Genomic DNA, 27,445 nt, shown 5'->3' on the forward strand with positions numbered 1-27,445 from the left:
GGGGTGAGAGGAGGGAGGTACCGGCCCCGCGCCCCGCTGGGAATCGGCCTTCGCCGTTGCGATTGGGCGCCCAGTGGTGTGGGCTGAGAATCGTGTGTGCGGAGGCCGCCGGGCGGGGGCGCTCGGCAGGCCTCGGGCGGGTTCGAAAGCCTAGCAGCCGCAGCTGCCGACCTCTGGGGCCTGGATTTACCTCACAAAAGGTTTTTAGTTTTGTGGGGATTTTGTTGTTGTTGTTGTTGTTGTTGTTGTTTTACTCTGGGCTGGACATTTCTAAGATTTTAAATTTAAACTAATTTGCCACGTCCTTTAATCTCGAAAGACCTGACATTTTATTTTTCCTCTTGAAAATACTTAAGCTTCTGTCCCTCACTGGGAATCAAATATTTGTCCCTTAATACTAGTAGAAATAAGTAATAATGACAATAATTATCTTTTTTTAAAAATTAATTAATTTATTTATTTTTGGCTGTGTTGGGTCTTCGTTTATGTGCGAGGGCTTTCTCTAGTTGTGGCGAGCGGGGGCGATTCTTCATCGCGGTGCGCGGGCCTCTCACTGTCGCGGCCGCTCTTGCTGCGGAGCACAGGCTCCAGACGCGCAGGCTCAGTAGTTGTGGCACACGGGCCTAGTTGCTCCGCAGCATGTGGGATCTTCCCAGACCAGGGCTCGAACCCGTGTCCCCTGCATTAGCAGGCAGATTCTCAACCACTGCGCCACCAGGGAGGCCCCGACAATAATTATCTTATTAACAAGAGTAGCAACCACCAATAGCGTTTACTATATGCCAGGCTCTGAACTAAACTCCTTATACATAGTCGTCTTCTCTTTCCAACAACCCAAGTAGGTGGGCACGATTATTACTTCCCATCTAATAGATGAAGAAGCTGAGGCACAGACAAGTAATATGTGCAAGGCCACACAGAAGGAAAGTGGGAAGTCTGGACCCAAATCTAAGTTGTCAGCCTTTAAACCCTGTGATCTCACCTAAACAATTGTTACAGTGGCTCATAATGGGGTTGTGTTTCATATTTCATTCTGTATTTTATATTCTAACCCTATAGCAGGTGTAAGCCCATCCAGGCAGGCATCCAGAAGATTTGGGGGATTTTTGTGGTGCAGTGTCACTGCCCTCCAGCCAAAGACCACTAGGAACACATCTGTAGTTGAACAAGTTGGGTTTTTTTCTTGTTGCTGCTAGGAAAACGCACACCTTGGGAAACAGTGGGGCATCTCAGTAAGAGGGTGTTAGAAAGATTTATTCTAGGATTTGGGCTTTGGTTGGGTAATTTGGGGGCGGGTTCAAGGAAGCAGGGCTTTGCTCTGGGTTCGGTGGTGCTAGGAAGCCAGGGTTAACACTAAAGCCCAGCTGTGAGTGCCAGGCCAGCTCCTGGATATATATATATTTTTAATATAGATTTATTTATTTTTTTATTTATGGCTGCATTGGGTCTTCATTGCTGCGTGCGGGCTTTTCTCTAGTTGCGGCGAGCGGGGGCTACTCCTCGTTGCGGTGCGCAGGCTTCTCGTTGCAGTGGCTTGTCTTGTTGAGGAGCACGGGCTCTAGGCACACGGGCTTCAGTAGTTGTGGCTCGCGGGTTCAGTAGTTGTGGCACACGGGCTCAGTAGTTGTGGCTTGCGGGCTCTAGAGCGTAGGCTCAGTAGTTGTGGTGCATGGGCTTAGTTGCTCTGTGGCATGTGGGATCTTCCTGGACCAGGGCTTGAACCCGTGTCCCCTGCACTGGCAGGTGGATTCTTAACCACTGCGCCACCAGGGAAGCCCCAGCTCCTGGATATCAAGGCATGCTTTTCTCTTTCTCGAGAGAATAGTGTATTCCAAGCCATCCACATCCCCATCGCTAAGGAGAAATATTAAGGAGACTCTGAAGGCTCTGCATCAGTAATGGAATGTCATATGTATATAAAAGTGTGACTTATAAGTGATAAATTAGGGCAGGAATTCTTAATTTGGGGGTACATGAACTTGGGGAAAAATTGCAACTTTATTTTCACTAACGTCTAACTGAACTTTAGCATTTTTCAATTATAGTGTAGGTAACAAACCACAGTAGTATCAGCAGCACCTGTGACTTTGTCATCCATAGAAAGCACAGTATTTTCATACCATGTTACAGTCACGGCAGATTTCTTGAAATATCGTTTCTGCTCATTACCACTTCACAAGTACAGTGATTATTAGCACTCTCGTATTATTTAATGCATAAAGAAGACACATTTCTATAATTTTGTTTTTGAAAATGTTTTGACAATGATTTCAATATAATTGGAGTCTTTTGTAATCCCATATAGTTTATGTTATGCATCTTAAAAAACATAGTTCGTAGAAGGAGTTTGTCCATAGGGGTCCATGGCACCAAAAGAAAAGATAAAGAGGACCTGGTTTAGTACAAGATACTAAGCAGCGACTAAGAATTTGGCAGCTGCTTCCAAATTGGAGTAATGTGTCAAAGGATAGAAAACCAGAGATGGAATCAGATCACTTACTACACGTTCTCTCACTTTACCAGGGAGGGAACTGAGCTACTGAAAGGTTAAGGGACTTGCCCAAAGTCTCACAGCTATTCCATGGTAAAACCAGGATGAAAAGTTTTTAGAAAGCATGTAAAAACCCTCCACTCTGATAGGCACTGGGGATTCCATAGTTAGCAAGATGCCTCCTGCCTTCAACAAGCTTGTTGGGGTGACAGCCAAGAAACCAAATTATGATGCAGTATGAGAAGTACTGTAAAAGAAAAACATATACAGTATTATGGGACCTTGGAGACAGTAGTCAGTAGTTCTGGAAAAAAGACAGTGGAAAACTTCAGAGAAGAGGCATCAATTAGCTGGGGTCTTGAAAGATGAATTGATGTTTGCTGGTGGTAGGGAAGTCATTCCAGGTAGAGGAAATGGCATGATCAGCAGCACAGAGTTGTAAAACATTGATTTTGGCAAGAAGTTCTTGTTCTCACAGAGTATAGAGAGGAATGCTAGTGGAAAGTTGATATTTTGAGATTTGAGAAAGAATGGAACTAGGTTGTGAAAAGAGTTGAACGCAATTCTAAGGAGTCTGGACTTTAGCTTGGAGGAAATGAGGTGTCCCTGAAAGATTTTAAGTTGAAGAGTGATAAGGTTGGATTATTGCTCTGAAAAGTTAACTCCAGCTGCAGTGTGGAGGATGGAAGAGACTGCAGACAGGGAGACCAGTTAGAAGGCTATGGATAGATCCACTTGTCTTTCCCATATACCTCATAATATTTGTAGTACACAAAGAATGTAAGCAACATTAAGAGATCTAGGAATAAAGACACAGACGTAGAGAATGGACTTGAGGACACGGGGAGGAGGAAGGGTAAGCTGGGAGGAAGTGAGAGAGTGGCATGGACATACATACACTACCAAATGTAAAATAGATAGCTAGTGGGAAGCAGCCGCATAGCACAGGGAGATCAGCTCGGTGCTTTGTGTCCACCTAGAGGAGTGGGATAGGGAGGGTGGGAGGGAGACGCAAGAGAGAGGAGATATGGGGACATATGTATATGTATAGCTGATTCACTTTGTTATAAAGCAGAAACTAACACACCACTGTAAAGCAATTATACTCCAATAAAGATGTTAAAAAAAAAAAAGAAAAAAAAGTGTTACTCGTGACTCAAAAAAAAAAAAGGAGATCTATGAAACCTTCCTTTTTCAGGGGTTCTGGAATTAGCACAACAATCATAATGGCACTTGAGTCTCATCCAAACAGTGTAATAACATAGATTGTGACCTCAAATGTTTAATTTATGTATTTCAGAGTACTTCATTGTGAGGAAAATGAGTCATTCCCCAAAGACATCAGTTGCTGGTGTCCCAAAATCAGATAGTCCACGCTTGGGAAAAGGTCACAAAGTACATTTGTCAAATACTGTAAAGACAAAGGGAAAACAACAGTAAGTAGCCATCTTTCGCCTTGTATCATCTTCCACAACTGGACAGTTTCCGTATGGTATTTACCCAGCTAACATCAAACACTTCTTGTTTTGTAAATTAGAGGTTTTTTGTGTGTTTTAAAATTACTTGTGAATTGAATAATAATTATTATAATTACAGTATTTCATAATTGACAAAGCATGTTAACACACATCTCTTTGATCCTGACACAACCCTGTGATGCAGTCTTGTTATTACATTTTATAAGTGAGGAAGTAGCAACTGGAAGAAGGTAAGTGATTTGCAGAAGGTTAAACAGCTAATAAATGGCATCAGCTAGTATTCAAGGGTTTGTTTCCATACTTCAGGCCTTTTCTACTCTACATCTTGTAGTCTGCACTTTGCCAGTCAACAGTGGCATTATACAGGAGTACCTACCTCTCTTTGTAGCCCTGTGAGGGGTAATGATGGGGTTGGGGGGGGCAGTTCTTGGAGAGTGAGATCCCTATTATCTGCCAGTGCTGGGACATGATCCAAAGTAGAATAATGCTGTGACCTGACTGGGATGAGCCTGGTTCAAACAAAGATCAGAGAAGGGAGTTTCTTTTTCTAGGGCATGGTCATCTGCTCCCAGAAGAAAATTGGGCCTACTGTAACTTCAACTATTCTACATTCTATTTTCTTAGCACTTGAACTAGTTGGACAGTGTTTTTAAGAACTATAATGGAATCATTTTAGGTCATGGATGTTTTTAGAAAGCACATTTTTTTGATGATAAAGTTTTAGCCAGGATTTTTTTTAATCTCAAGGGAAATATTCTCAAGCATTTCATATCCTCATTCTGGCTAGATTCTGCAGATGACCAGTTCTAATTACCACATCCAAATGTTCCTCATTAGGTCAGTCTTAGGGTGGAGGATGGGGAGATGCAAGAGGAGGAAGCATAAATTCAGAGTTCCCCAAGACTTTAGGAAAATGAAAACTACTTCACAAATCTTAAGCTCTTTTTTTTCCTCTCAGAAATAATAAAGATATTTCAGCTCACACGATACAGAGAGTGTGGTTATCTCATCTCGACAAATCAATGTTTCAACTCCTTAAGCGTACAATTTGTGCAGCGGTATGTATTTTGCTTTTTGTTTGCTCTGACAGATATAATTACTTATCAAGGTAAAAGGTGTGTTAAATAAAGAAAGAATATATAACCTTTTAAAATCTCTTCTATTTGAATGTAATAATATTGCATGGGGTTATGGGATTTCTTCTTTGGTTGACCCTAAATGAATATTTCTGGATTTACTTTTAACATGGGTAACTACTGTGTCTTTTTCTGAAACCAATATGATTTTTTTTAAAATCTATTTCTTATTTGAAGATGTGAGACAGTGATCTTCCAGCACTAAAAATCTCTGAATTAAAAGTGCCTTTGCCTTCCACCCAGCAATTTCACTTGTAGGAATCCATTCTACAATCTATGTACAGTTTCATTGCAGTATTGTTTGTAACAGCAAAGAAAGTAAACCCTATAATGTCCATCGATAGGATACTGGTTAAATAAATGTTGGTGCTTTCATACTGTTAAGGCTTGCAGCCTTGCATATGATTCTGCAATAGAAAGATAGCTAAAATATCTCATTAGTGAAAAGGCAAGTGCAGAACATTATGAATAATATAGTCCTATTTGAATAAAAACAAACAAACGAACAAAAAGGTGCACATCCCCCACTCCCCAAAGAAACAACTCTGGCAACGCTGGCAGAGTATTAAGCCTTCTTTCATATAGTACTAAATATTCTCCTAATAAAATCACCTGTGATTACAGTAATCTATAATTAGTAATAGTCACATTAAGCGAATTTTAGCAGCTCTGAAAAAAATGATAAACTCTGAGAAATGTGTACACTTTTTCACCGTCTGACCCACAAACCCATTGCTTTATTTATTTTTTAAATTTATTTATTTTTAAAAATTTTTTTTCCCTCTTGCGTCTCCCTCCCTCCCACCCTCCCTATCCCACCCTTCTAGCTGGTCACAAACCACCGAGCTGATCTCCCTGTGCTATGCGACTGCTTCCCACTAGCTAGCTATTTTACATTTGGTAGTGTATATATGTCCATATATACACTACCACTCTCTCACTTTGTCCCAGCTTACCCTTCCCCCTCCCCGTGTCCTCAAGTCCATTCTCTAGTAGGTCTGCGTCTTTATTCCCATCTTGCCCCTAGGTTCTTCATGACCATTTTCTTTTTTTTTTTAGATTCCATATATATGTGTTAGCATACAGTATTTGTTTTTCTCTTTCTGACTTATTTCACTCTGTATGACAGACTCTAGGTCCATCCACCTCACTACAAATAACTCAATTTTGTTCCCTTTTATGGCTGAGTAATATTCCATTGTATATATGTGCCACATCTTTATCCATTCATCTGTTGATGGACATTTAGGTTGCTTCCATGTCCTGGCTATTGTAAATAGAGCTGCAATGAACATTGTGGTACATGACTCTTTTTTTAATCAGTCATCAATTTTATACACATCAGTGTATACATGTCAATACCAATCGCCCAATTCAGCACACCACCATCCCCACCCCACTGCGGTTTTCGCCCCTTGGTGTCCATACGTTTGTTCTCTACGTCTGTGTCTCAACTGCTGCCCTGCAAACCGGTTCATCTGTACCATTTTTCTAGGTTCCACATACATGCGTTAATATACAATATTTGTTTTTCTCTTTCTGACTTACTTCACTCTGTATGACAGTCTCTAGATCCATCCACGTCTCAACAAATGACTCAATTTCGTTCCTTTTCATGGCTGAGTAATATTCCATTGGATATATGTACCACATCTTCTTTATCCATTCGTCTGTCGATGGGCATTTAGGTTGCTTCCATGACCTGGCTATTGTAAATAGTGCTGCAATGAACATTGGGGTGCATGTGTCTTTTTGAATTACGGTTTTCTCTGGGTATATGCCCAGTAGTGGGATTGCTGGATCATATGGTAATTCTACTTTTAGTTTTTTAAGGACCCTCCATATTGTTCTCCATAGTGGCTGTATCAATTTACATTCCCACCAACAGTGCAAGAGGGTTCCCTTTTCTCCACACCCTCTCCAGCATATGTTGTTTGTAGATTTTCTGATGATGCCCATTCTAACTGGTGTGAGGTGATGACTCATTGTAGTTTTGATTTGCACTTCTCTAATAATTAGTGATGTTGAGCATCTCTTCATGTGCTTCTTGGCCATCTGTATGTCTTCTTTGGAGAAATGTCTATTTAGGTCTTCTGCCCATTTTTGGATTGGGTTGTTTGTTTCTTTAATATTGAGCTGAATGAGCTGTTTATATATTTTGGAGATTAATCCTTTGTCCGTTGATTCGTTTGTAAATATTTTCTCCCATTCTGAGGGTTGTCTTTTCGTCTTGTTTATGGTTTCCTTTGCTGTGAAAAAGCTTTGAAGTTTCATTAGGTCCCATTTGTTTATTTTTGTTTTTATTTCCATTACTCTAGGAGGTGGATCAAAAAAGATCTTGCTGTGATTTATGTCAAAGAGTGTTCTTCCTATGTTTTCCTCTAAGAGTTTTATAGTGTCCGGACATGACTCTTTTTGAATTATGGTTTTCTCAGGGTATATGCCCAGTAGTGGGATTGCTGGGTCGTATGGCAATTCTATTTTTAGTTTTTTAAGGAACCTCCATACTGTTCTCCATAGTGGCTGTATCAATTTACCCCACCAACGGTGCAAGAGGGTTCCCTTTTCTCCACACCCTCTCCACCATTTATTGTTTGTAGATTTTTTGATGATGGCCATTCTGCCCAGTGTGAGATGATATGACATTGTAGTTTTGATTTGCATTTCTCTAATGATTAATGATGTTGAGCATTCTTTCATGTGTTTGTTGGCAATCTGTATATCTTCTTTGGAGAAATGTCTATTTAGGTCTTCTGCCCATTTTTGGATTGGGTTGTTTGTTTTTTTGATATTGAGCTGCATGAGCTGCTTGTAAATTTTGGAGATTAATCCTTTGTCAGTTACTTCATTTGCAAATATTTTCTCCCATTCTGAGGGTTGTCTTTTGGTCTTGTTTATGGTTTCCTTTGCTGTGCAAAAGCTTTGAAGTTTCATTAGGTCCCATTTGTTTATTTTTGTTTTTATTTCCATCTCTCTAGGAGGTGGGTCAAAAAGGATCTTGCTGTGATGTATGTCATAGAGTGTTCTGCCTATGTTTTCCTCTAAGAGTTTGATAGTGTCTGGCCTTACATTTAGGTCTTTAATCCATTTTGAGTTTATTTTTGTGTATGGTGTTAGGCAGTGTTCTAATTTCATTCTTTTACATGTAGCTGTCCAGTTTTCCCAGCACCACTTATTGAAGAGGCTGTCTTTTCTCCATTGTATATTCTTGCCTCCTTTATCAAAGATAAGGTGACCACATGTGCGTGGGTTTATCTCTGGGCTTTCTATCCTGTTCCATTGATCTATATTTCTGTTTTTGTGCCAGTACCATACTGTCTTGATTACTGTAGCTTTGTAGTATAGCCTGAAGTCAGGGAGCCTGATTCCTCCAGCTCCGTTTTTCTGGTGTACTGTCACTTTGCCATGCCCCCTCTGTTATTTTCAATAGATTGTGCCTGGGCAGGGTACCGCATTCCATTTATAGCACCATCATCTATTTCAGGAACATCATGTGACACATGAAATTTTGAAGAAAGTGAGCCCTTTAGAGGCTGAGCTTGTTAAAGATCCTTGCATGAAGTGTAAAGTTAGATTCAGGTAATGTTTTTATGCTGATTTATTTCAAGCAGTACTTCGTTAACGTGAAGGAATCTTAGAAATTTATTTTCTTAAGTCCTCATATGTAATTACAAAGTAAAGGTGTTGTTCTTATTTACATTTATTATGTGAAGAAACTGAGGCATAACTCTTGGGCCAAAAGTTGCCTTGAGAGTAGCTCTCATCTCTCATGATGTGTTCAGTCTGACACACATATGAGAATAACTGTGAGCACACATGCCAAAGTGTGGCTCTTTCATACTCTGTGATCCGTTTCATTATCAGTTCTTTTTATGCTCTGGTATAGCCTTTACCCTGCATGCAAAAAACTATGTGAATGATCTTAAGTACAAGGAGGAGAAGTAACAGCCCCAAACCTGATGCCAAATGACTAATTTTGGTCTTTATTTCAGATTTAGTGGCGAAACATTTCCACCTTTCATCGTGTTTAAAATTTTTCTTCATACTGAAGGCCTTGGTTACAAGTATTTCAGTGGAAAAAATTTATTAAAGCCATCAAGTGAGGTGATGTTTCATGATGTAGAGTTTGTGTTAATTTAGCTTCTTAACATCTATGCGGTATCTGAATTGCATTCAAAGTGTACAGACTACGTTATTTCACCATTAAACAGCCCAGCAGGCAGGTAGTATTTTTTTAAGCATCATGTTTCAAAGTGTCTCTGTTTATTAGCTAAAAAAATATTTGGAATGAATTTCTTATATAAGGCCCTAAAAAATACCCATCAGTTTTCTTTGTAAGAAAATTTTGGTTTGTTAATAATGAATTACAGTGGCCTATTGGTCAGGGCTTTTTAATTATGCAGAACATTTGATGCAATTTTGTTTTAATGGTATTTTATCATTGTTTCTTTGATTCTGGTAGCATGTTTAGAAAAAGTGTGCTAGAGTATTGAAAAGGAACTTTTAAAATGTTTATCCTTTTTTACATGAGTTCTCATACTTTTAACTTTCATGAATATTCATCATAATTGTGTCTACAGCATAGGACTCACCTGAGGATCTTATTAAAATGCAGGTTTTGATTCAGTAAATCTGGGACGGGTCCTGAGATTCTGCATTTCTACCCAGCTTCCAGCAGCTGCCACTGCTGCTGATGCATGTACCACATTTTTAATAGTGAGGATCTACAGCATAGGTTTTATTCCTTTGACCCTTATATATGACTATAGTTGAGAAAAATGTGTACATTCTCATATTTAGCCTTTTATAAACCACATATCAAAGGTTGTTTTCTTGTAGCCTTCTGGAAATATCTCACATGAAAAGTATGACCCACCTGAAATCATCAGTAATGGCATGTATTCAGGAGAGAAGACCACACAACCTGGCAGTTTCTGACCAGATCCAGCATGTGCAGTATTTATTCTCTGAAGAATATTAGAAAAGGAAAAGAGACTGCTTTTCTATGTCTTCTCAGGCAATATCAGAGAAAATTTAGCTTGGTTTCAGAAATGTATCAAAAGGACTAGTGGTTTCATGTGGAATATGGTGTTTCAGAAACATTAATATTTGTTCATTTATATAGAATGACTTCAAATGGGAAAGTAGATGTTTATTCTCCATTCCAGAGATAAATTCATGCCACATTTATCTACAGAGTAAGCTTATAGTTGTCCCTATAAAATGTCATCAACTTTTTCTTTTCTGAGGTTATATAATGGGGCTTTTTTAGGAACTGAAATTTTCCCAAGACAGCTAATGGCAGACCCTGCTATGCCCAGGCTGGAGCAAATGAGAACCTTAGAGGCCATGACTGAAAAGCACTGTGTATATATCACAATGCATTAAAATGCTGTATAATAACTTAAATTTTATTTTAATTACAAAGTAACTGTTAAAAAAAGGAAATAGCACAGAGATTTTTTTTAAAAGGAAAATATGCCTTTATGCCTTTCTTCTTTGTGCTGCAACTTTCATTCACCTTGGGTGATCACTGTTAATAGTTTGTTGTGTATCCTTCATTTTTTTCCATAAAAATACACATATTATTGCACATATTTTTCCATAAAAATATATTTTTATTTAAATATATTTTTAAATTTTTCATTCTTATTTTTAAAATGTGATTATACTATTCAGCTTGAGTTTTTCACTAAACATTATAAGGGGTTTTAAATGATCAGAACATACCCAACTTGGAGAGAACAGTTTAGGATTCCTTTTTCCTTTAGTTCAGGTTCAAAACAAACTCTGGCAATACTTGGATTCATAGTTAATAGAAAGCCTGTAGAAATGGAAATTTTCTCACTTTAAGTTCACTCAACTTTTTTGCTCTTTGAATGTAGACACTGTGTCTTTAGCAAACTGATACAACTTTACTAAGTTTATTTATTTCTCCATGTGAAAGAAATAAGTCAGTTGTAGCCCATTCAGATGTTTAATCTAAGTTCATTTATGAAGGAGGGGAGTTTCACTAATTCTTTTTTGTTCCATCTTTTCCCTCGTTCTTATATCCAATTCTAGTTTCATTTCCTTATCATTTTCCAACAGCATTTCTCATGTATTTACAAACACACACACACACACACACACACACACACAAAAGCAAAAACAAGTGAAAGGATGTAGAATAGCCTGAACAACTTTGGAGAAGAAGAACGAAATTAAACTATTTACACTACCTGATTCCAAGACTTAAAACGCTATAGTAGAGGGCAGACAGCAGAATCAAGAAGAACTACAATCCTGCAGCCTGTGGAACAAAAACCACATTCACAGAAAGATAAACAAGATGAAAAGGCAGAGGGCTATGTACCAGATGAAGGAACAAGATAAAACCCCAGAAAAACAACTAAATGAAGTGGAGATAGGCAATCTTCCAGAAAAAGAATTCAGAATAATGATAGTGAAGATGATCCAGGACCTACGAAAAAGAGTGGAGGCAAAGATCGAGAAGATGCAAGAAATGTTTAACAAAGATCTAGAAGAATTAAAGAACAAACAACCAGAGATGAACAATACAATAACTGAAATGAAAACTACACTAGAAGGAATCAATAGCAGAATAACTGAGGCAGAAGAACGGATAAGTGACCTGGAAGACAGAATGGTGGAATTCACTGCCATAGAACAGAATAAAGGAAAAAGAATGAAAAGAAATAAAGACAGCCTAAGAGACATCAGGGACAACATTAAACACAACAACATTCGCATTATAGGGATCCCAGAAGGAGAAGAGAGAGAGAAAGGACCCGAGAAAATATTTGAAGAGATTATAGTTGAAAACTTCCCTAACATGGGAAAAGAAATAGCCACCCAAGTCCAGGAAGCTCAGAGAGTCCCATACAGGATAAACCCAAGGAGAAACACGCCGAGACACATAGTAATCAAATTGGCAAAAATTAGAGACAAAGAAAAATTATTGAAAGCAGCAAGGGAAAAATGGCAAATAACATACAAGGGAACTCCCATAAGGTTAACAGCTGATTTCTCAGCAGAAACTCTACAAGCCAGAAGGGAGTGGCATGATATACTTAAAGTGATGAAAGGGAAGAACCTACAACCAAGATTACTCTACCCGGCAAGGATCTCATTCAGATTCGATGGAGAAATCAAAAGCTTTATAGACAAGCAAAAGCTAAGAGAATTCAGCACCACCAAACCAGCTCTACAACAAATGCTAAAGGAACTTCTCTAAGTGGGAAACACAAGAGAAGAAAAGGACCTACAAAAACAAACTCAAAACAATTAAGAAAATGGTCATAGGAACATACATATTGATAATTACCTTAAACGTGAATGGATTAAATACTCCAACCAAAAGACACAGGCTTGCTGAATGGGTACAAAAACAAGACCCATATATATGCTGTCTACAAGAGACCCACTTCAGACCTAGGGACACATACAGACTGAAAGTGAGGGGATGGAAAAAGATATTCCATGCAAATGGAAATCAAAAGAAAGCTGGAGTAGCAATACTCGTATCAGATAAAATAGACTTTAAAATAAAGACTGCTACAAGAGATAAGGAGGGACACTACATAATGATCAAGGGATCAATCCAAGAAGAAGATATAACAATTAAAAATATATATGCACCCAACATAGGAACACCTCAATACATAAGGCAACTGCTAACAGCTCTAAAACAGGAAATTGACAGTAACACAATAACAGTAGGGGGCTTTAACACCTCACTTACACCAATGGACAGATCATCCAAACAGAAAATAAATAAGGAAACAGAAGCTTTAAATGACACAATAGACCAGATAGATTTAATTGATATTTATAGGACATTCCATCCAAAAACAGCAGATTACACTTTCTTCTCAGTGTGCACGGAACATTCCCCAGGACAGATCACATCTTGGGTCACAAATGAAGCCTCAGTAAATTTAAGAAAATTGAAATCATATCAAGCATCTTTTCTGACCAAAACGCTATGAGATTAGAAATCAATTACAGGGAAAAAAACGTAGAAAACACAAACACATGGAGAGTAAATAATATGTTACTAAATAACCAAGAGAGCACTGAAGAAATCAAAGAGGAAATCAAAAAATACCTAGAGACAAATGACAATGAAAACACGACGATCCAAAACCTATGAGATGCAGCAAAAGCAGTTCTAAGAGGGAAGTTTATAGCTATACAAGCCTACCTCAAGAAACAAGAAAAGTCTCAAATAAACAATCGAACCTTACACCTAAAGGAACTAGAGAAAGAAGAACAAACAAAACCCAAAGTTAGCAGAAGGAAAGAAATCATAAAGATCAGAGCAGAAATAAATGATATAGAAACAAAGAAAACAATAGCAAAGATCAATAAAACTAAAAGCTGGTTCTTTGAGAAGATAAACAAAATTCATAAACCTTTAGCCAGACTCATCAAGAGAAAGAGGGAGAGGACTCAAATCAATAAAATTAGAAATGAAAAAGGAGAAGTTACAACAGACACCGCAGAAATACAAAGCATCCTAAGAGACTACTACCAGCAACTCTATGCCAATAAAATGGACAACCTGGAAGAAATGGACAAATTCTTAGACAGGTATAACCTTCCAAGACTGAACCAGGAAGAAATAGAAAATATGAACAGACCAATCACAAATAATGAGATTGAAACTGTGATTAAAAATCTTCCAACAAACAAAAGTCCAGGACCAGATGGCTTCACAGGTGAATTCTATCAAACATTTAGAGAAGAGCTAACACCTATCCTTCTCAAACTCTTCCAGAAAATTGCAGAGGAAGGAACACTCCCAAACTCATTCTATGAAGCCACCATCACCCTGATACCAAAACCAGACAAAGATACTACAATAAAAGAAAATTACAGACCAATATCACTGATGAATATAGATGCAAATATCCTCAACAAAATACTAGCAAACAGAATCCAACAACACATTAAAAGGATCATACACCATGATCACATGGGATTTATCCCAGGGATGCAAGGATTCTTCAGTATACGCAAATCAATCAATGTGATACATCATATTAACAAACTGAAGAAGAAAAACCATATGGTCATCTCAATAGATGCAGAAAAAGCTTTTGACAAAATTCAACACCCACTTATGATAAAAACGCTCCAGAAAGTGGGCATAGAGGGAACCTACCTCAACATAATAAAGGCCATATATGACAAACCCACAGCAAACATCATTCTCAATGGTGAAAAACTGAAGGCATTTCCTCTAAGATGAGGAACAAGACAAGGATGTCCACTCTCGCCACTATTATTCAACATAGTTTTGGAAGTCCTAGCCACGGCAATCAGAGAAGAAAAAGAAATAAAAGGAATACAAATTGGAAAAGAAGAAGTAAAACTGTCACTGTTTGCAGATGACATGGTACTATACATAGAGAATCCTAAAGATGCCACCAGAAAACTACTAGAGCTAATCAATGAATTTGGTAAAGTTGCAGGATACAAAATTAATGCACAGAAATCCCTTGCATTCCTATACACTAATGATGAAAAATCTGAAAGTGAAATTAAGAAAACACTCCCATATACCACTGCAACAAAAAGAATAAAATACCTAGGAATAAACCTACCTAGAGAGACAAAAGACCTGTATGCAGAAAACTATAAGACACTGATGAAAGAAATTAAAGATGATACCAACAGATGGAGAGATATTTACCACGTTCTTAGATTGGAAGAATCAATACTGTGAAAATGGCTATACTACCCAAAGCAATCTACAGATTCAATGCAATCCCTATTAAATTACCAATGGCATTTATTGCAGAACTAGAACAAAGAATCTTAAAATTTGTATGGAGACACAAAAGACCCGAATAGCCAAAGCAGGCTTGAGGGGAAAAAAATGGAGCTGGAGGAATCAGACTCCCTGACTTCAGAATATACTACAAAGCTACAGTAATCAAGACAATATGGTACTGGCACAAAAACAGAAATATAGATCAATGGAACAGGATAGAAAGCCCAGAGATAACCCACGCACCTATGGTCAACTAATCTATGACAAAGGAGGCAAGGATATACAATGGAAAAAAAGACAGTCTCTTCAATAAGTGGTGCTGGGAAAACTGGACAGCTACATGTAAAAGAATGAAATTAGAACACTCCCTAACACCATTCACAAAAATAAACTCAAAATGGATTAGAGACCTAAATGTAAGACCGGGCACTATAAAACTCTTAGAGGAAATCACAGGAAGAACACTCTTTGACATAAATCACAGCAAGATATTTTTTGATCCACCTCCTAGGGTAATGGAAATAAAAACAAAAATAAACAAATGGGACCTAATGAAACTTAAAAGCTTTTGCACAGCAAAGGAAACCATAAACAAGACGAAAAGACAACCCTCAGAATGGGAGAAAATATTTGCAAACGAATCAACGGACAAAGGATTAATCTCCAAAATATATAAACAGCTCATGCAGCTCAGTCTTATAAAAATAAACAACCCAATCCAAAAATGGGCAGAAGACCTAAACAGACATTTCTCCAAAGAAGACATACAGATGGCCAAGAAGCACATGAAGAGATGCTCAACATCACTAATTATTAGAGAAATGCAAATCAAAACTACAATGAGGTATCACCTCACACCAGTTAGAATGGGCATCATCAGAAAATCTACAAACAATAAATGCTGGAGAGGGTGTGGAGAAAAGGGAACCCTCTTGCACTGTTGGTGGGAATGTACATTGATACAGCCACTATGGAGAACAGTATGGAGGCTCCTTAAAAAACTAAAAATAGAATTACCATATGACCCAGCAATCCCACTACTGGGCATATACCCAGAGAAAACCGTAATTCAAAAAGACACATGCACCCCAATGTTCATTGCAGCACTATTTACAATAGTCAGGTCATGGAAGCAACCTAAGTTGCTTCGTCCCATCGACAGACGAATGGATAAAGATGTGGTACATATATACAATGGAATATTAGCCATAAAAAGGAACGAAATTGGGTCATTTGTAGAGACGAGGATGCATCTAGAGACTGTCATACAGAGTGAGATAAGTGAGAAAGAGAAAAATATTGTATATTAACGCATATATGTGGAACCTAGAAAATGGTACAGATGAACCAGTTTGCAGAGCAGAAATTGAGACACAGAAGTAGAGAAAAAACGTATGGACACCAAGGGGGGAAAGCGGCTGGGGGTGGGGGTGGTGGGATGAATTGGGAGATTGGGATTGACATAGATACACTAATGTGTATAAAATTGATGACTAGTAAGAAAAAAAAATACATAAAAGTTGAGTGGAAATATAAAGAAAAAAAAACGCTATAGTAGTCCCAAAGGTGTAGTGATGGCAAAAAGGCAAACATGTAGATCAATGAAATAGAACAGACAGTTCAGAAATAGACCCACACATATATGATCAGTTGCTTTTCATCAAAGGTGTGAAGGCAGTTTAAATGGTGCTAGAACAATTGGATAGCCATGTGTATAAGAAAGAGATCTCAATTCAGTTACCTACTTCGATGATCTATTTTCAGAGCTATGCTTATTTAAGGAGGGTTGTCACTATCGTAGTCCACCAACTATACTTAGAATATTCTAAAGCCTTGCTACTCAAAGTGTGGTCTGCAAAGATAAAAATAAAAAAAATCTTTCTAAAACAAAAATTTTTTTTAAATAAATAAAAAATAAAATAAAGTGTAGTCTGCAGACCTGCAGCAATGGCATCCCCTGGAGCTTATTAGAAATGCAGGCTCTCAGGCCCCACCTCACACCCACTAAATTAGCCTATGCATTTTAACCAGACCCCCAGATGATCCTAGGCACAATATAGTCTGACAAGCACTGTCCTAAAGGTGCCCTCCCCCATGACCTGGACACCTCTGGGTAATTGACAATTCTTAAACATTAGCATCCAGTAATTGTTATTTTAAATTGAAGATCCCTGTTCTTTTTGAGGATTGGGCATTTATGTAAAAAGGAAAAACATTATTATTAATAATAGCTGCCCTTATTGAGCACTATCAAGTATGATGTTAAACATTTAATGTGCATTATCATTTAATTCTCATAAACTCTAGAATGTAGATTCTGTTATTGTCTTCATTTTAAAAAGACTAAGTAACTTGCCTAAGGTCTCACAACTACAAAGTGAAGGAACTGACATCAAGACCCAGTGAGCCTGACTCCAGAGCCCATGCTCTTAACCACTTCTGTGTCAGGAACCCTGCTAAATACATTCTCTTATATGGCCCCCTGATAACTCTGATGAGGTACATGTCATTCCCATTTTGCCTGTGTGAAAGCTGGAACTTGGAGAGGCTCATCCGGGCCAGAACTGAGACTTCACTTCTCCATATTTCCGCTTGACAAGCCTAACTGTAGATCTTGGCCAGCAGGTAGCCGCAGGGCTGTGGGGGAGTGATGCTGGCTATCAGGGGAGGAGTCAAGTTTAGAGATGCCCCCCTCTGACCCTTTGAGTCGCCCACCAAGAATGGAACCTGCCTCTTGAATCCTAGTCTGATTGGCTGCTCTCCTGGAATCGTTGCCTAGTTTTCCCCCTTCCCTTTCTCCTGGGGCTGGGCTCTTTATTCCCATCCCTTCCTATCCAGAAGGACTTTCCTGAATCTGGCCATACACGGCAAATGTCTGAGAAAGAACATCTTGACCACTGGAGGGCAAACTTTTTTCAAACCCCTGTCACAAGTGGGCAACAAGCCTGCCCTGTGCTGCCAGGCATGGGGTATTTTTGGCTGAGAGCCTGGGATGGGCTTGACACACCTGAGCCACACAGCTGAGGCACTGTATGAATAAGGAAACTGGGGCTTGGAGAGATTGGTGGTGGTGGCTGAGTGGAGTAGAGTAGGAACTGACAAGAAATACCTTTTCTAAGTAACTTGAGCTAGTAAAATATATCTAAAGAAATTCTCAAGGCAGAAATTATATGGTTTTCAGACCTGTTCAGCGTACAACTATTTGCTTTTACCTTTAGTGTCACTGTGGGGATGGTTAATTAGAACCCACAGGAAATAAATTGCAAGAAAGCATAATGGAGATATGTGCCAATACTGCCTTTTCTTTAGATGCATAGTGTTTAAAGAAACTAATGAAACGGAAAGCCAAAATGATCTGCCTAAAGGAAGGTTCCATCACATTTTTAGTAAACTGTTTCTGTCCCTTCGATTTAGTGCATTAGGAATCAAACTACAACCATTTGAATATTTTCTTTCACTTTCCCTATGTGTCTGTGTTCTAAGCTTTGGAATTTAAATAAAGAAATAAATAGGAAATATTCTGGATAACAAAAGTGAGAATTGGAATAAGAAGTACATTAAGGCTTGCTATTATTTTGCGTGTTAAGTAAAAACAGAGATTCCGAGTTTTAGTCCTGTCTCAACCACTATTCTATGGTCTTATATCAGCATTAAAACACAGAGTTCCCATACTTTCACAGTATCACATTCTGAGATACAAAGGAAAAAAGAAACTGATCTGGAATCAAATGATGCTTGAATTTTCATCTACGCCAGTCTCCCTTCACATAAGCATAAGCTTTGTGGCCAGAAGCACAGATATGTAATATAAATATGTATTAGAATAGTCAGCACATATTTACGGGGGGTGGGAAGGAGGGTGGGGAAGCACTTAATTCTCTATTCACAGTCTATGTATAGCTCTTAGCACAAGGATAGGTATACGTGGAAGGGTATGGTGCAAATACAGCCAGACTGGATTCGAGCCTCCATGTTTTCTGTGATTCTTCTGTCTCTGCCCTCTCAGGTGCTTTCCTTGAGTAGAAAATGTTGACATTTGTGAGAGAAAAAAAAACCTTTGTTTGCTACTCTTTTGCTACTGAGAAAAGCCTAAAGGAGAGGGAGGTCTCAGCCCTCTGAGACCGTACATGTTTCCATTTGAGGGCGAGATATTAACAACCACATAAAAGAGAGCTGGCCCCAGTACCTTTCATTGCGGTTCCTAGGGCAACCTGTTTAATAACCAGATAAGCTTTCTCTGCATTCACAGCATGAATAACGTTAGAAGTTTGTTTTGTTTTTTAAAGGAAAATAATGTTTTTTCAGGGGGAAAAACTTTTTTTTTAAAAAAACCTGTTGTCTTCTGAGGATTGTGGACTCAGCTACTCCTCTAGCTACATTTTAAAACTATTTAGATATGGTTATGGAAACAAATTTTAAGTGGTTTAAAAATCTATATAATCTTTTCTTTGTAAATACAGTCTTTTTATTGAATAGCAAGCTACTAGAAGAAAGGAACAATATTTGATGTATTTGTCTCAAAAAATATGTAAAGTGTGTGCTGATAGTTATTGCTATTATACTACTATTTTAAAAGTATTTTTTCCTCTTTATAGGCTGTGGTTGATGCTTGCAAAATAATGGGGAAAAAGAAATTTTATCATCAAATTATGGAAGATGAACGTCTTTTCCAGAAGTTCAAAATAACTGATGAAATAGATATTGTCACCCTGAAAGATTACATGCAAGTAAGGAATTTAGATTTGGATATTGAAAACAAACAACAAAATAAGCCTTGTGACCCTATCCTCCAGGAAGAAAGAATCATGTATCAGTTTACTGTGGTGAAATACACACAATATAAAATGTACCATTTTAAAGTGTACAATTCAGTGGCATTAAGTACCTTCACAGTGTTGTGCAAACATCACTACTGTCTAGTTTAAGAACATTTTTGTCACCCCGAAGGAAACCTCACATCCATTAAGCAGTCACTCCCCATTCCTCTGTCACTCCAGCCCCTATCAGCCACTAATCTGCTTTCTGTCTCTCTGAATTTGCCTGTTCTGGATGTTTCATATTAATGGAATCATATAATATGTGGCTTTTTGTGTCTGGGGAGTGATAGGTAAGGAATGTAGGGTTTTTTTCGGGGGTGATGGAAACGTTTTGGAATTAGTAGTGATAGATATTGTGAATTTACTAAAAAAAAAACACTGAATTTTATACTTTAAAATGGTAAATTTTATATTATGTGAATTTTATCTCAATAACAAAATCAAAAATAAATACATGGTGCTAAAAAGAGTACATGACGGGGATTTGACCGAGTAATGAAGGGGTCTATTATTGTTTCGATGCTTTCTGCTACAAGGAACAGAATATCCCCAACCACAAGAGGCTTAAACAATAAAGGACATTGTCCCATGTTAGGGAGTCCCTGGACAGGTCCGTCCTGGGATAGCTAGTGTCGCAGCTCAAGCACATCAGGGTTGTTGGTCAGCTTCTCTACAGTCCTCTCAGCTTCCTTCACATAGTAACAAGATGACTATCACATTCTCAACTACATTCAAAGGCAGGAAGAAGAGGACTCAGCATCATTTTCTCTAAATCTCAAGAAGAAAAATCTTTCCCAGAAGCCCCCAACAGACTTCCTCTCAGGTCCCGTTTGTCAGAACTGGATCACATGCTCCCCCTAAACCAATCACTGTAAAGGGAAATGGGATCGTTTCCCATGTGACTTAGAACAATCATGGTTCATGTGCTGGGGCCTTCCTTCCCAGAGCGTATGTCTGTTCCATATGTGAAAAAAAAATCGGGGCTCCATAAGTAAGGGAGAAGAGGGAAGTGGGTGATAGGCAGGCAATCAACAATGTGTCACAGCCTCGGTCTGCGGCTGAACGGGTGGTGCACCCCAGGCAAAGGCTCTGTGGCAGGACAAACTGCAGGGCATGAAAGCAGGTTTGTGGGCCTGAAGGGAGAGCACGGAAGGTGTGGTATGCAGTCAGGCTAGAGGGCTGGTAAGAGATCATGATGCAGGGCTTTTGACCATAGTAAGGTGTTTATTTTTTTCCTTGATTCTGTGTGCAATGAGAAGCTGGTGCAGTGTTTCGGGAAATGAGGTGACCTAATCTAATATGTGAAGAGATCCGTCTGGCTGCAGTGTATTATAGATAAGGGATTAGAAGACAGCAAGAGCCTCCTTCTAGTTTGGAGATTCCTGCAATATTTTAGGAGAGATGGTGTTATCTTGGTTTAGGGCTGTGAGGCTGGAGATGCAAGAGATAACTAGAGAATAAAAGCAGTGGGCCTTGGGGACAGAGAGGTAAGCTAAAGGAAAGTGTCCAACATGGCTTCTAGGTTTCTGGTTTGCATAACTGGTCGGACAGCAGTGCTGAATCAGGGAACTTAAACTAGATACCTGAATAGTAATAATAGCAAATGCTGGTGTAATAACAACTCCTTTTATTCTCATAACAACCCTAAGAAGTAGGTACTATTATTACCCCTGTTTTATAAGTTCTAAAGCAACAAGGTATCCCAAAATTCTAGCTCATAATAATAATAATAATATATGGCCTTAACTGTTCACCCAGTTGCTTGCATGTGAAACATGAAATTAATGCGGTGCTTTAGAGACTCCCAATTGTGTTATCTTTCTTTTAGAGCATTAACCTAGAAGATTCAGGGACTGAACCAGGAAATAAGTAGAGCTTGGGGATGTCAGCTATCTTTGCTAAGGACATGGGTGGCATACTTCCAGATTGTCCCTATGCCAAGGATTGGTGTCATAGAAAGAAGTTCCCAGATAGACATATTGGAAGAGAGAGATCTGATGATTGCTGACGTTTATTGAGCCCTTTATGGACACAGCATTGTTTTTAGCTCTTTAAATGCATATTATCTCCTTTTATCTCCAAGTTTGTAAATTATGTGACCCTTTAAGAGATGAGAAAAATGGAGCTTAATGAGAGTTTTAAAAACTTACTCAAGGTCGTATAGCTAATAGGTGCAGAGCAGATCATTGACAGTTCTGAGATGTTTACCCATTTTACCATTCCACTGTCGGGAAATAAAATATACAGGCAGTCCTCACTTTGCATGGTAGTGCAGGGCCATAAAAAGGACCGTGCAAGCTGAAACCATGCAGAGCAAACTTAATCATCAATGGGAAAAATCGTGATTGTTCCGTGCCTTTAAAAAATCTTATCAAAACATTAAAAACTCTCTTACTCTCTGTTATAAATATATAGGAAAATGGAAAAAAGCAAAACATTTATTTAGTACACTATAAAACATTAGAAACATTCAGAATTTAAAATGTTTTATTTCTTTGTAAAAAGCTCATCAACTGTGACTATACTAGAAACTATTGAATTATATACTTTAAATGGGTGAATTATATGAGATGTGAATCTCAATAAATCTGTAAAAAAATCGTTTTATCAAGAGTAGTTTAAACAGTGCTTACCTTCTTGTTCTCATATAATTTACAACAAGGAGTGAGCATCTTCTCTATGCCCTGGCAAATTGTCATACTCCTTTCTAAGTTTGGATCACCTGCCAACATTTTATCCTTGTACTTTTATTGGCCGCACCACGCAGCTTGCAGGATCTTAGTTCCCTCACCAGGGATCAAACCCAGGCCCCTGGGAGTAAGGGCACCGAGTCATAACCATCGGACCTCCAAGGAATTCCCTATCCTTTGTACTTTGAATGTTATGAAATGTTTCAGAGCTCCTTTATTATGAAGTTTCTTTTTTGCCATTACTTCTTCTGAGAAAACTTTACCCTTTTCAGCAGTGCCATTTTCCCCATTTATGTTAGTAAGTTCACCTTCACCAAATTCCTCTAGCAGCCTCTCTGCAGTGTCTTGAATGATGGCAGTGTCAGCATCCCCATGGTCACCTATTTCTTCTAGAACTCTATTTACATTTGATTTGAACTTCACTTCCAGCTTTACCACTTTTTGTTTCTTTGTTTGACCTTTCCCTCTTTTGTTTATCTTTATTTGTAAAATGTCACATGGGTTTATCACTGGGAGACAAAGAGGTAACACAATTACACTCTTTGCTGTCTGTGAGTGAACTAAAAAGCAGATCTACAGTGACCAATCACTGACACACTTCGAAAGAACTGATGTGATTTGTCATCTACCACCATGCACATCTGTTATTTATGTAGTAATCTATGGACTGAAGAGCTAGCAGCAGAGTTTGTACTTTATGCATTTAACTCAGTTATACTGTGGTAACTGAAATTTGAACTGTGTTATTGAAGGACTGAGCTTATTTGACGAAATGGTGGTGATTGATTGAAATTCGTGCGTGCCTAAATGATACAAAGGGAGCACTGCCTGTACGTGTGTGAGTGCGAGAGCGCAAGAGGGAGAGAGAGAGTGTACGTGTGTTATACCCTAAATGCCAGGATTGTAGCTCCTCCTGCCCTATTCCTATCTCTTGAATGAACATTTATAAGGTTGAATTGATTATATATATTTACATTTTTAAATTCCTAATTTGATATTTTAAATTAAAAAAACAAAAGTGGGATTTCTACAAATACTCCAAATGAAAATAGTGAAATTTGCCACTTAGCCCCAGAGGTGAACTAATTATTTCTAAAAAGGTTTGTACAAATGTCCTTTCAATGCAAGCATGTCATGAACAAGCATTGCCAGGTATGTAGATCACATAGCTATTTTCAACTTTCAGGCCCATCCTGAGTTTAATTTATCTGAGTTATATTTGCCTTAAAGATTTAGTGTTTATGCATTAAATAAATATTTAGTGAGCGTGGTACTATGTGCATGATACTGTGTGACAAGGATCCTGCCTTGTCACAGTAGGGGAGCTAAAACATACACAGATAGCTAGAACATCAAGTAGTCAGTAATAAGAGTCATAGAAGAGAGATACCAATACAGTTCAGAGACGGGATCAAGGAATGCTTTTGCATGAAGTAACATTTGAGTGGATCCTTGGGAAATGTGTCTAAAAACATTCGAGAGCACCACAGCCAATCATGCTTAGTTGTTTTTTCCATATAGTATTCCAGTCTTCTGGATGAGAGCCCTGCATCTTCTGGTGGCAGAAATAACTATTGGCGAAGATTAAATCTCGAAAACATTCCCAGGACAATGATAATGTATGACATAGTTGATTATGCAGAGTCTGGAATAATCTCAAACCGTCTAAAAAAAGAAATGAAGTATCTAGTACAAAGACCAAAAACAGAAGAGATGCGTCAGCACCAGCTACGGATTGTTTCTCAAGTTAGGTAAAAAGTGATCCTTCACTGGGGTTACAATACTAGGGGCATTTCTGGAAATGTTCACATTCTGCCAAATAGCTCACGAAAAATAATAACAGAGCATATGGGGAAAAAGGGGTTGGGGCAGATTGCTCAAGACTTATGCAACTTTGCAAACAGAGCACTAACAAAAAGGACAATTGGTACCTGGGAAGATACCTTGTACCACCAGACAGGCCACCACAGCAAATATAAAAAATGTACAATAGAGTGAAAATGCTGGCGACTCTTTCATTAGAGCAGGTAGTGGGCACCGAGACAGTGCAGATGGAAGTGGAGCCCTGGGCCAATGTGGTGGCCTTTTAAGTGGACATGAGAGGCAGTGTGACCTGCCAAGAACCATGAACCGCTCAAGGCAGGGAGTAGGGAAGAGGGCAGTAAGGGTGGATTGTGTGTGTGTGCGGGGGAGTGCCTCTCTGGGGAGAGAGCCCTAGGTGCTGGTGCTCATTCTTGTTTTCATGAATGCAGCCAAAAGGGCTCCCTTTGCCCATGCTGCACAGAGGAGAACTTTTTCCTTTTCCGCTGAAGGTTATAATTCTAGTCTTGATATTCTGGCTCCCTTTGCAGAGGATAAATTGCATATAAATTACAGTGACATTATTCCCTTCTTTACCAGTAACATGTGCACCATTTCACATTATAAAAGAACATGTTGTAGCAAAATAGACTGTGTTATGATTTGAAACAACATGGACAGACTATGACTGCACCAATTATCTTCCTTTTTTCTTTCCATTACCAAGTCTCACCTAGCCCATCTTATTTACAAATTAAGCTTTTTTCTTAAGAAAATGAAAGAGATTATAAGACTGAAGAGGACCTGTTCGTAGTCTATTTCACACAGTCATATTTGAAATGAAAAATACTCCTTTAGTACATGAAAAGACACTGGTGACCCACTGTCAGGCAAACACACTGGTTGTTTTTTTTTCAGGAGTAGAGATGAGTGGGTGCTGACCCAATAACATAATTTAGCCCATTTATTTTATGATCAAGGCTATACATTTGCCAGACAGATGGCCTAGTGTAGGGCGCAGTCTGTCATCATGAAATAGATTTTCTCTAACTCATCCGTCTAAGCACTGAATATGGAACTTAACCCTGTTACCACCAAGGTCAAATAAATGATGTAATTTTCTCTGCCACCATATATAACTGTAGGCTCCCTGCTATTTAGACTCATGCTACTGATTATCCTAGAATGAGTCACTTAAAGAACCAAATAAGTAGCCAAATTCTAAATCAACTGAAGAGGGAAAAGTACTTTCTTAAAGGCTCTTTTGAAGGCAGTTCAAAGTTTGTGATCTCCCAGAAGCAAACCCTGAGGTAAGTATTTGAGTATGAGTAGTTTATTTGGGAGGTGATCCCAGGAACCACTGATGAGAGGGGGTAGAGAAGTGAAACAGGGAAGAGCAGGCAGCCAAAACAGTGTATGTTAGCAAGCAGGTTGTCACTGTGGGTAACTGGAGCTTAATCTCTCCTGGGAATGTCCTAGCCAGTGTAGAACACACAACTCAAGTTATCCCACAGAGGGGAAGGGAGTTGGGATATTTATACACCAACACCCATCAGTCACTGGTTAAGGGTAGCTTAGGAGGGGAGGTATTAATTCTGGGGCCCTTTCCCTGCACATGGGCTCTTGTTTTCATAAGAAAGCTCTCAGGCTAAGTGAGGCCAGTGTGTGCTATGGCCAAGGGGACTATGAGCATGGCACCAACTGTGTCTGGTCCCAACACTGATCAAAACAACTTGTCTCAGCCATTATGAAATTTAATACTTTTTGGTGTTAGTATATAGTATATCTTTTCAAAAGATTCAAATGGCTACTACACAGTATTTTCCAGGAAGACTGATTTTAAATTGATATAACATTTTATAATTTTCATTATCATTGTTGTAAACGTCATCTATACACCTTCATAAGTGGCAAAGAACTATGCTATGTAACTCAAGCAGAAATGATAACTTTGGCCTAAAAACTTACGTGCAGTATTGCTCCAAGCACAGGTTTAGGATATATTTACCAGAGGATGCTTTAATAAAATTTGGAACTTGCTTATTTTGTACAATTTTTCTGTCTATACTACAAATATTTTCTAGGTGCCCTTCATCCTTATCAAGTCTTCAACCTTTATATCGGCCCTACCAACAGCAAAGTCAAATTAAACATCTGGGTCGTCGATCCCAGCAAGCTCAAATGAAAGTTGAAAAAATGAAAAAAGCTTATAAGATGGCTAAAGAAAAAATTACTTCTGCAGGGACTGTAAGTTTAACTTGTACTGAATTCATTGTTTTGGACAATATTCAAACTGTAAGTAATTCTACTTCCTTAAGTAGAATTTTCCTAATCTACAAGTTCAAGGATGAAACACATACATTTGGTATATACCTTGGGTAGTATAAAGCTACATTCCTCTTGGTAACGCATATTTTAAAAATTCTTAAACAATATGAGTAGCTATTCTGATAAATACCAGCCATTTTGACTCCACATCAGCATGAGTTGGCAAAAACCCTACTGTTTCTGTATATTGGCACTGTTGATTCAGCACATCACTAATGGTGCTTTTCTCAAAGTGGAAGTCATTTCTATTTACACTTATTAAGAGCTGTAGTGTGGAAAGTCGGCTTCAGTATACTACATTGCAGGAATATTTACAATGAACGTGTATTCATGTTTTACTTTGTAATTTTAAAAAAATCTGCTATATATTTTTTTGAGATGAGGCTAAGTGTGAACAGTCAAATATAAAAAACATAAAATAGTAAAAACCAAATATAAAACACTTTCCGCTTTTATTTATAATTCTACCTAGGAACCAAAAATGGACATACCAGGTACAAAGCAAAAAGAGACGATGGTCTTCTCCACCCCATTCTTTGACATTGTAAAAGTTAATGAACTCATGTCAGATGACGAATTGGAAAAAGAGGAAAAGGAATTATTTGCCTGGTGTCAAGACTTGTATATTAATAATTCTCCATCATGTTAAAGCACAGCTAATTGACAGAAAACCAAGTTATTCAACAATCTGCTTGTCTGTCTATAAATGATGAGTATGTGCGTTAAAGGAAAACAAAATATAAACAAGCCCTCAGTATGCTCTCTTAACCAAATGTGTGACAGATTTTAAAGCCCTTTTTGTATTACCGTAGGTACAGGTATTTTTTACTAACAGAATTTTAATCTAAATAAATTAAATTGAATCAACTAGATGCCCTCAAACTAGCTGTATATGGTTTTGTTCAAGAAATGGTATTTCGTCCC

General features: G+C 38.3%; 1 protein-coding gene across 1 annotated transcript; it reads left to right on the forward strand.

The window, feature by feature from the left end:
- Nucleotides 1-194: 194 nt before the first annotated feature.
- Nucleotides 195-27,170, forward strand: CXHXorf58 (chromosome X CXorf58 homolog). The gene is made up of 9 exons (XM_061179093.1): nt 195-200; nt 3,792-3,927; nt 4,928-5,027; nt 8,590-8,684; nt 9,098-9,209; nt 19,482-19,613; nt 23,915-24,144; nt 26,278-26,440; nt 26,994-27,170. Exons 2-9 carry the CDS (start codon nt 3,812-3,814, stop codon nt 27,168-27,170), a joined length of 1,125 nt encoding a protein of 374 aa, XP_061035076.1. The 5' UTR covers nt 195-200; nt 3,792-3,811.
- Nucleotides 27,171-27,445: the final 275 nt, after the last annotated feature.

The sequence above is a fragment of the Eubalaena glacialis genome, chromosome X (genome assembly GCF_028564815.1).
Source record: "Eubalaena glacialis isolate mEubGla1 chromosome X, mEubGla1.1.hap2.+ XY, whole genome shotgun sequence".
NCBI lineage: Eukaryota > Metazoa > Chordata > Mammalia > Artiodactyla > Balaenidae > Eubalaena > Eubalaena glacialis.

Bases quoted from the DNA above. Each gene is read 5' to 3' on its own strand.
- CXHXorf58 (XM_061179093.1), top strand. From the start codon at position 3,812: ATGAGTCATTCCCCAAAGACATCAGTTGCTGGTGTCCCAAAATCAGAT. The intron at 3,928-4,927 runs GTAAGTAGCCAT...TTTTCCTCTCAG, and splicing joins AAGACAAAGGGAAAACAACA to AAATAATAAAGATATTTCAG. The intron at 9,210-19,481 runs GTGATGTTTCAT...TCCTCTTTATAG, and splicing joins TATTAAAGCCATCAAGTGAG to GCTGTGGTTGATGCTTGCAA.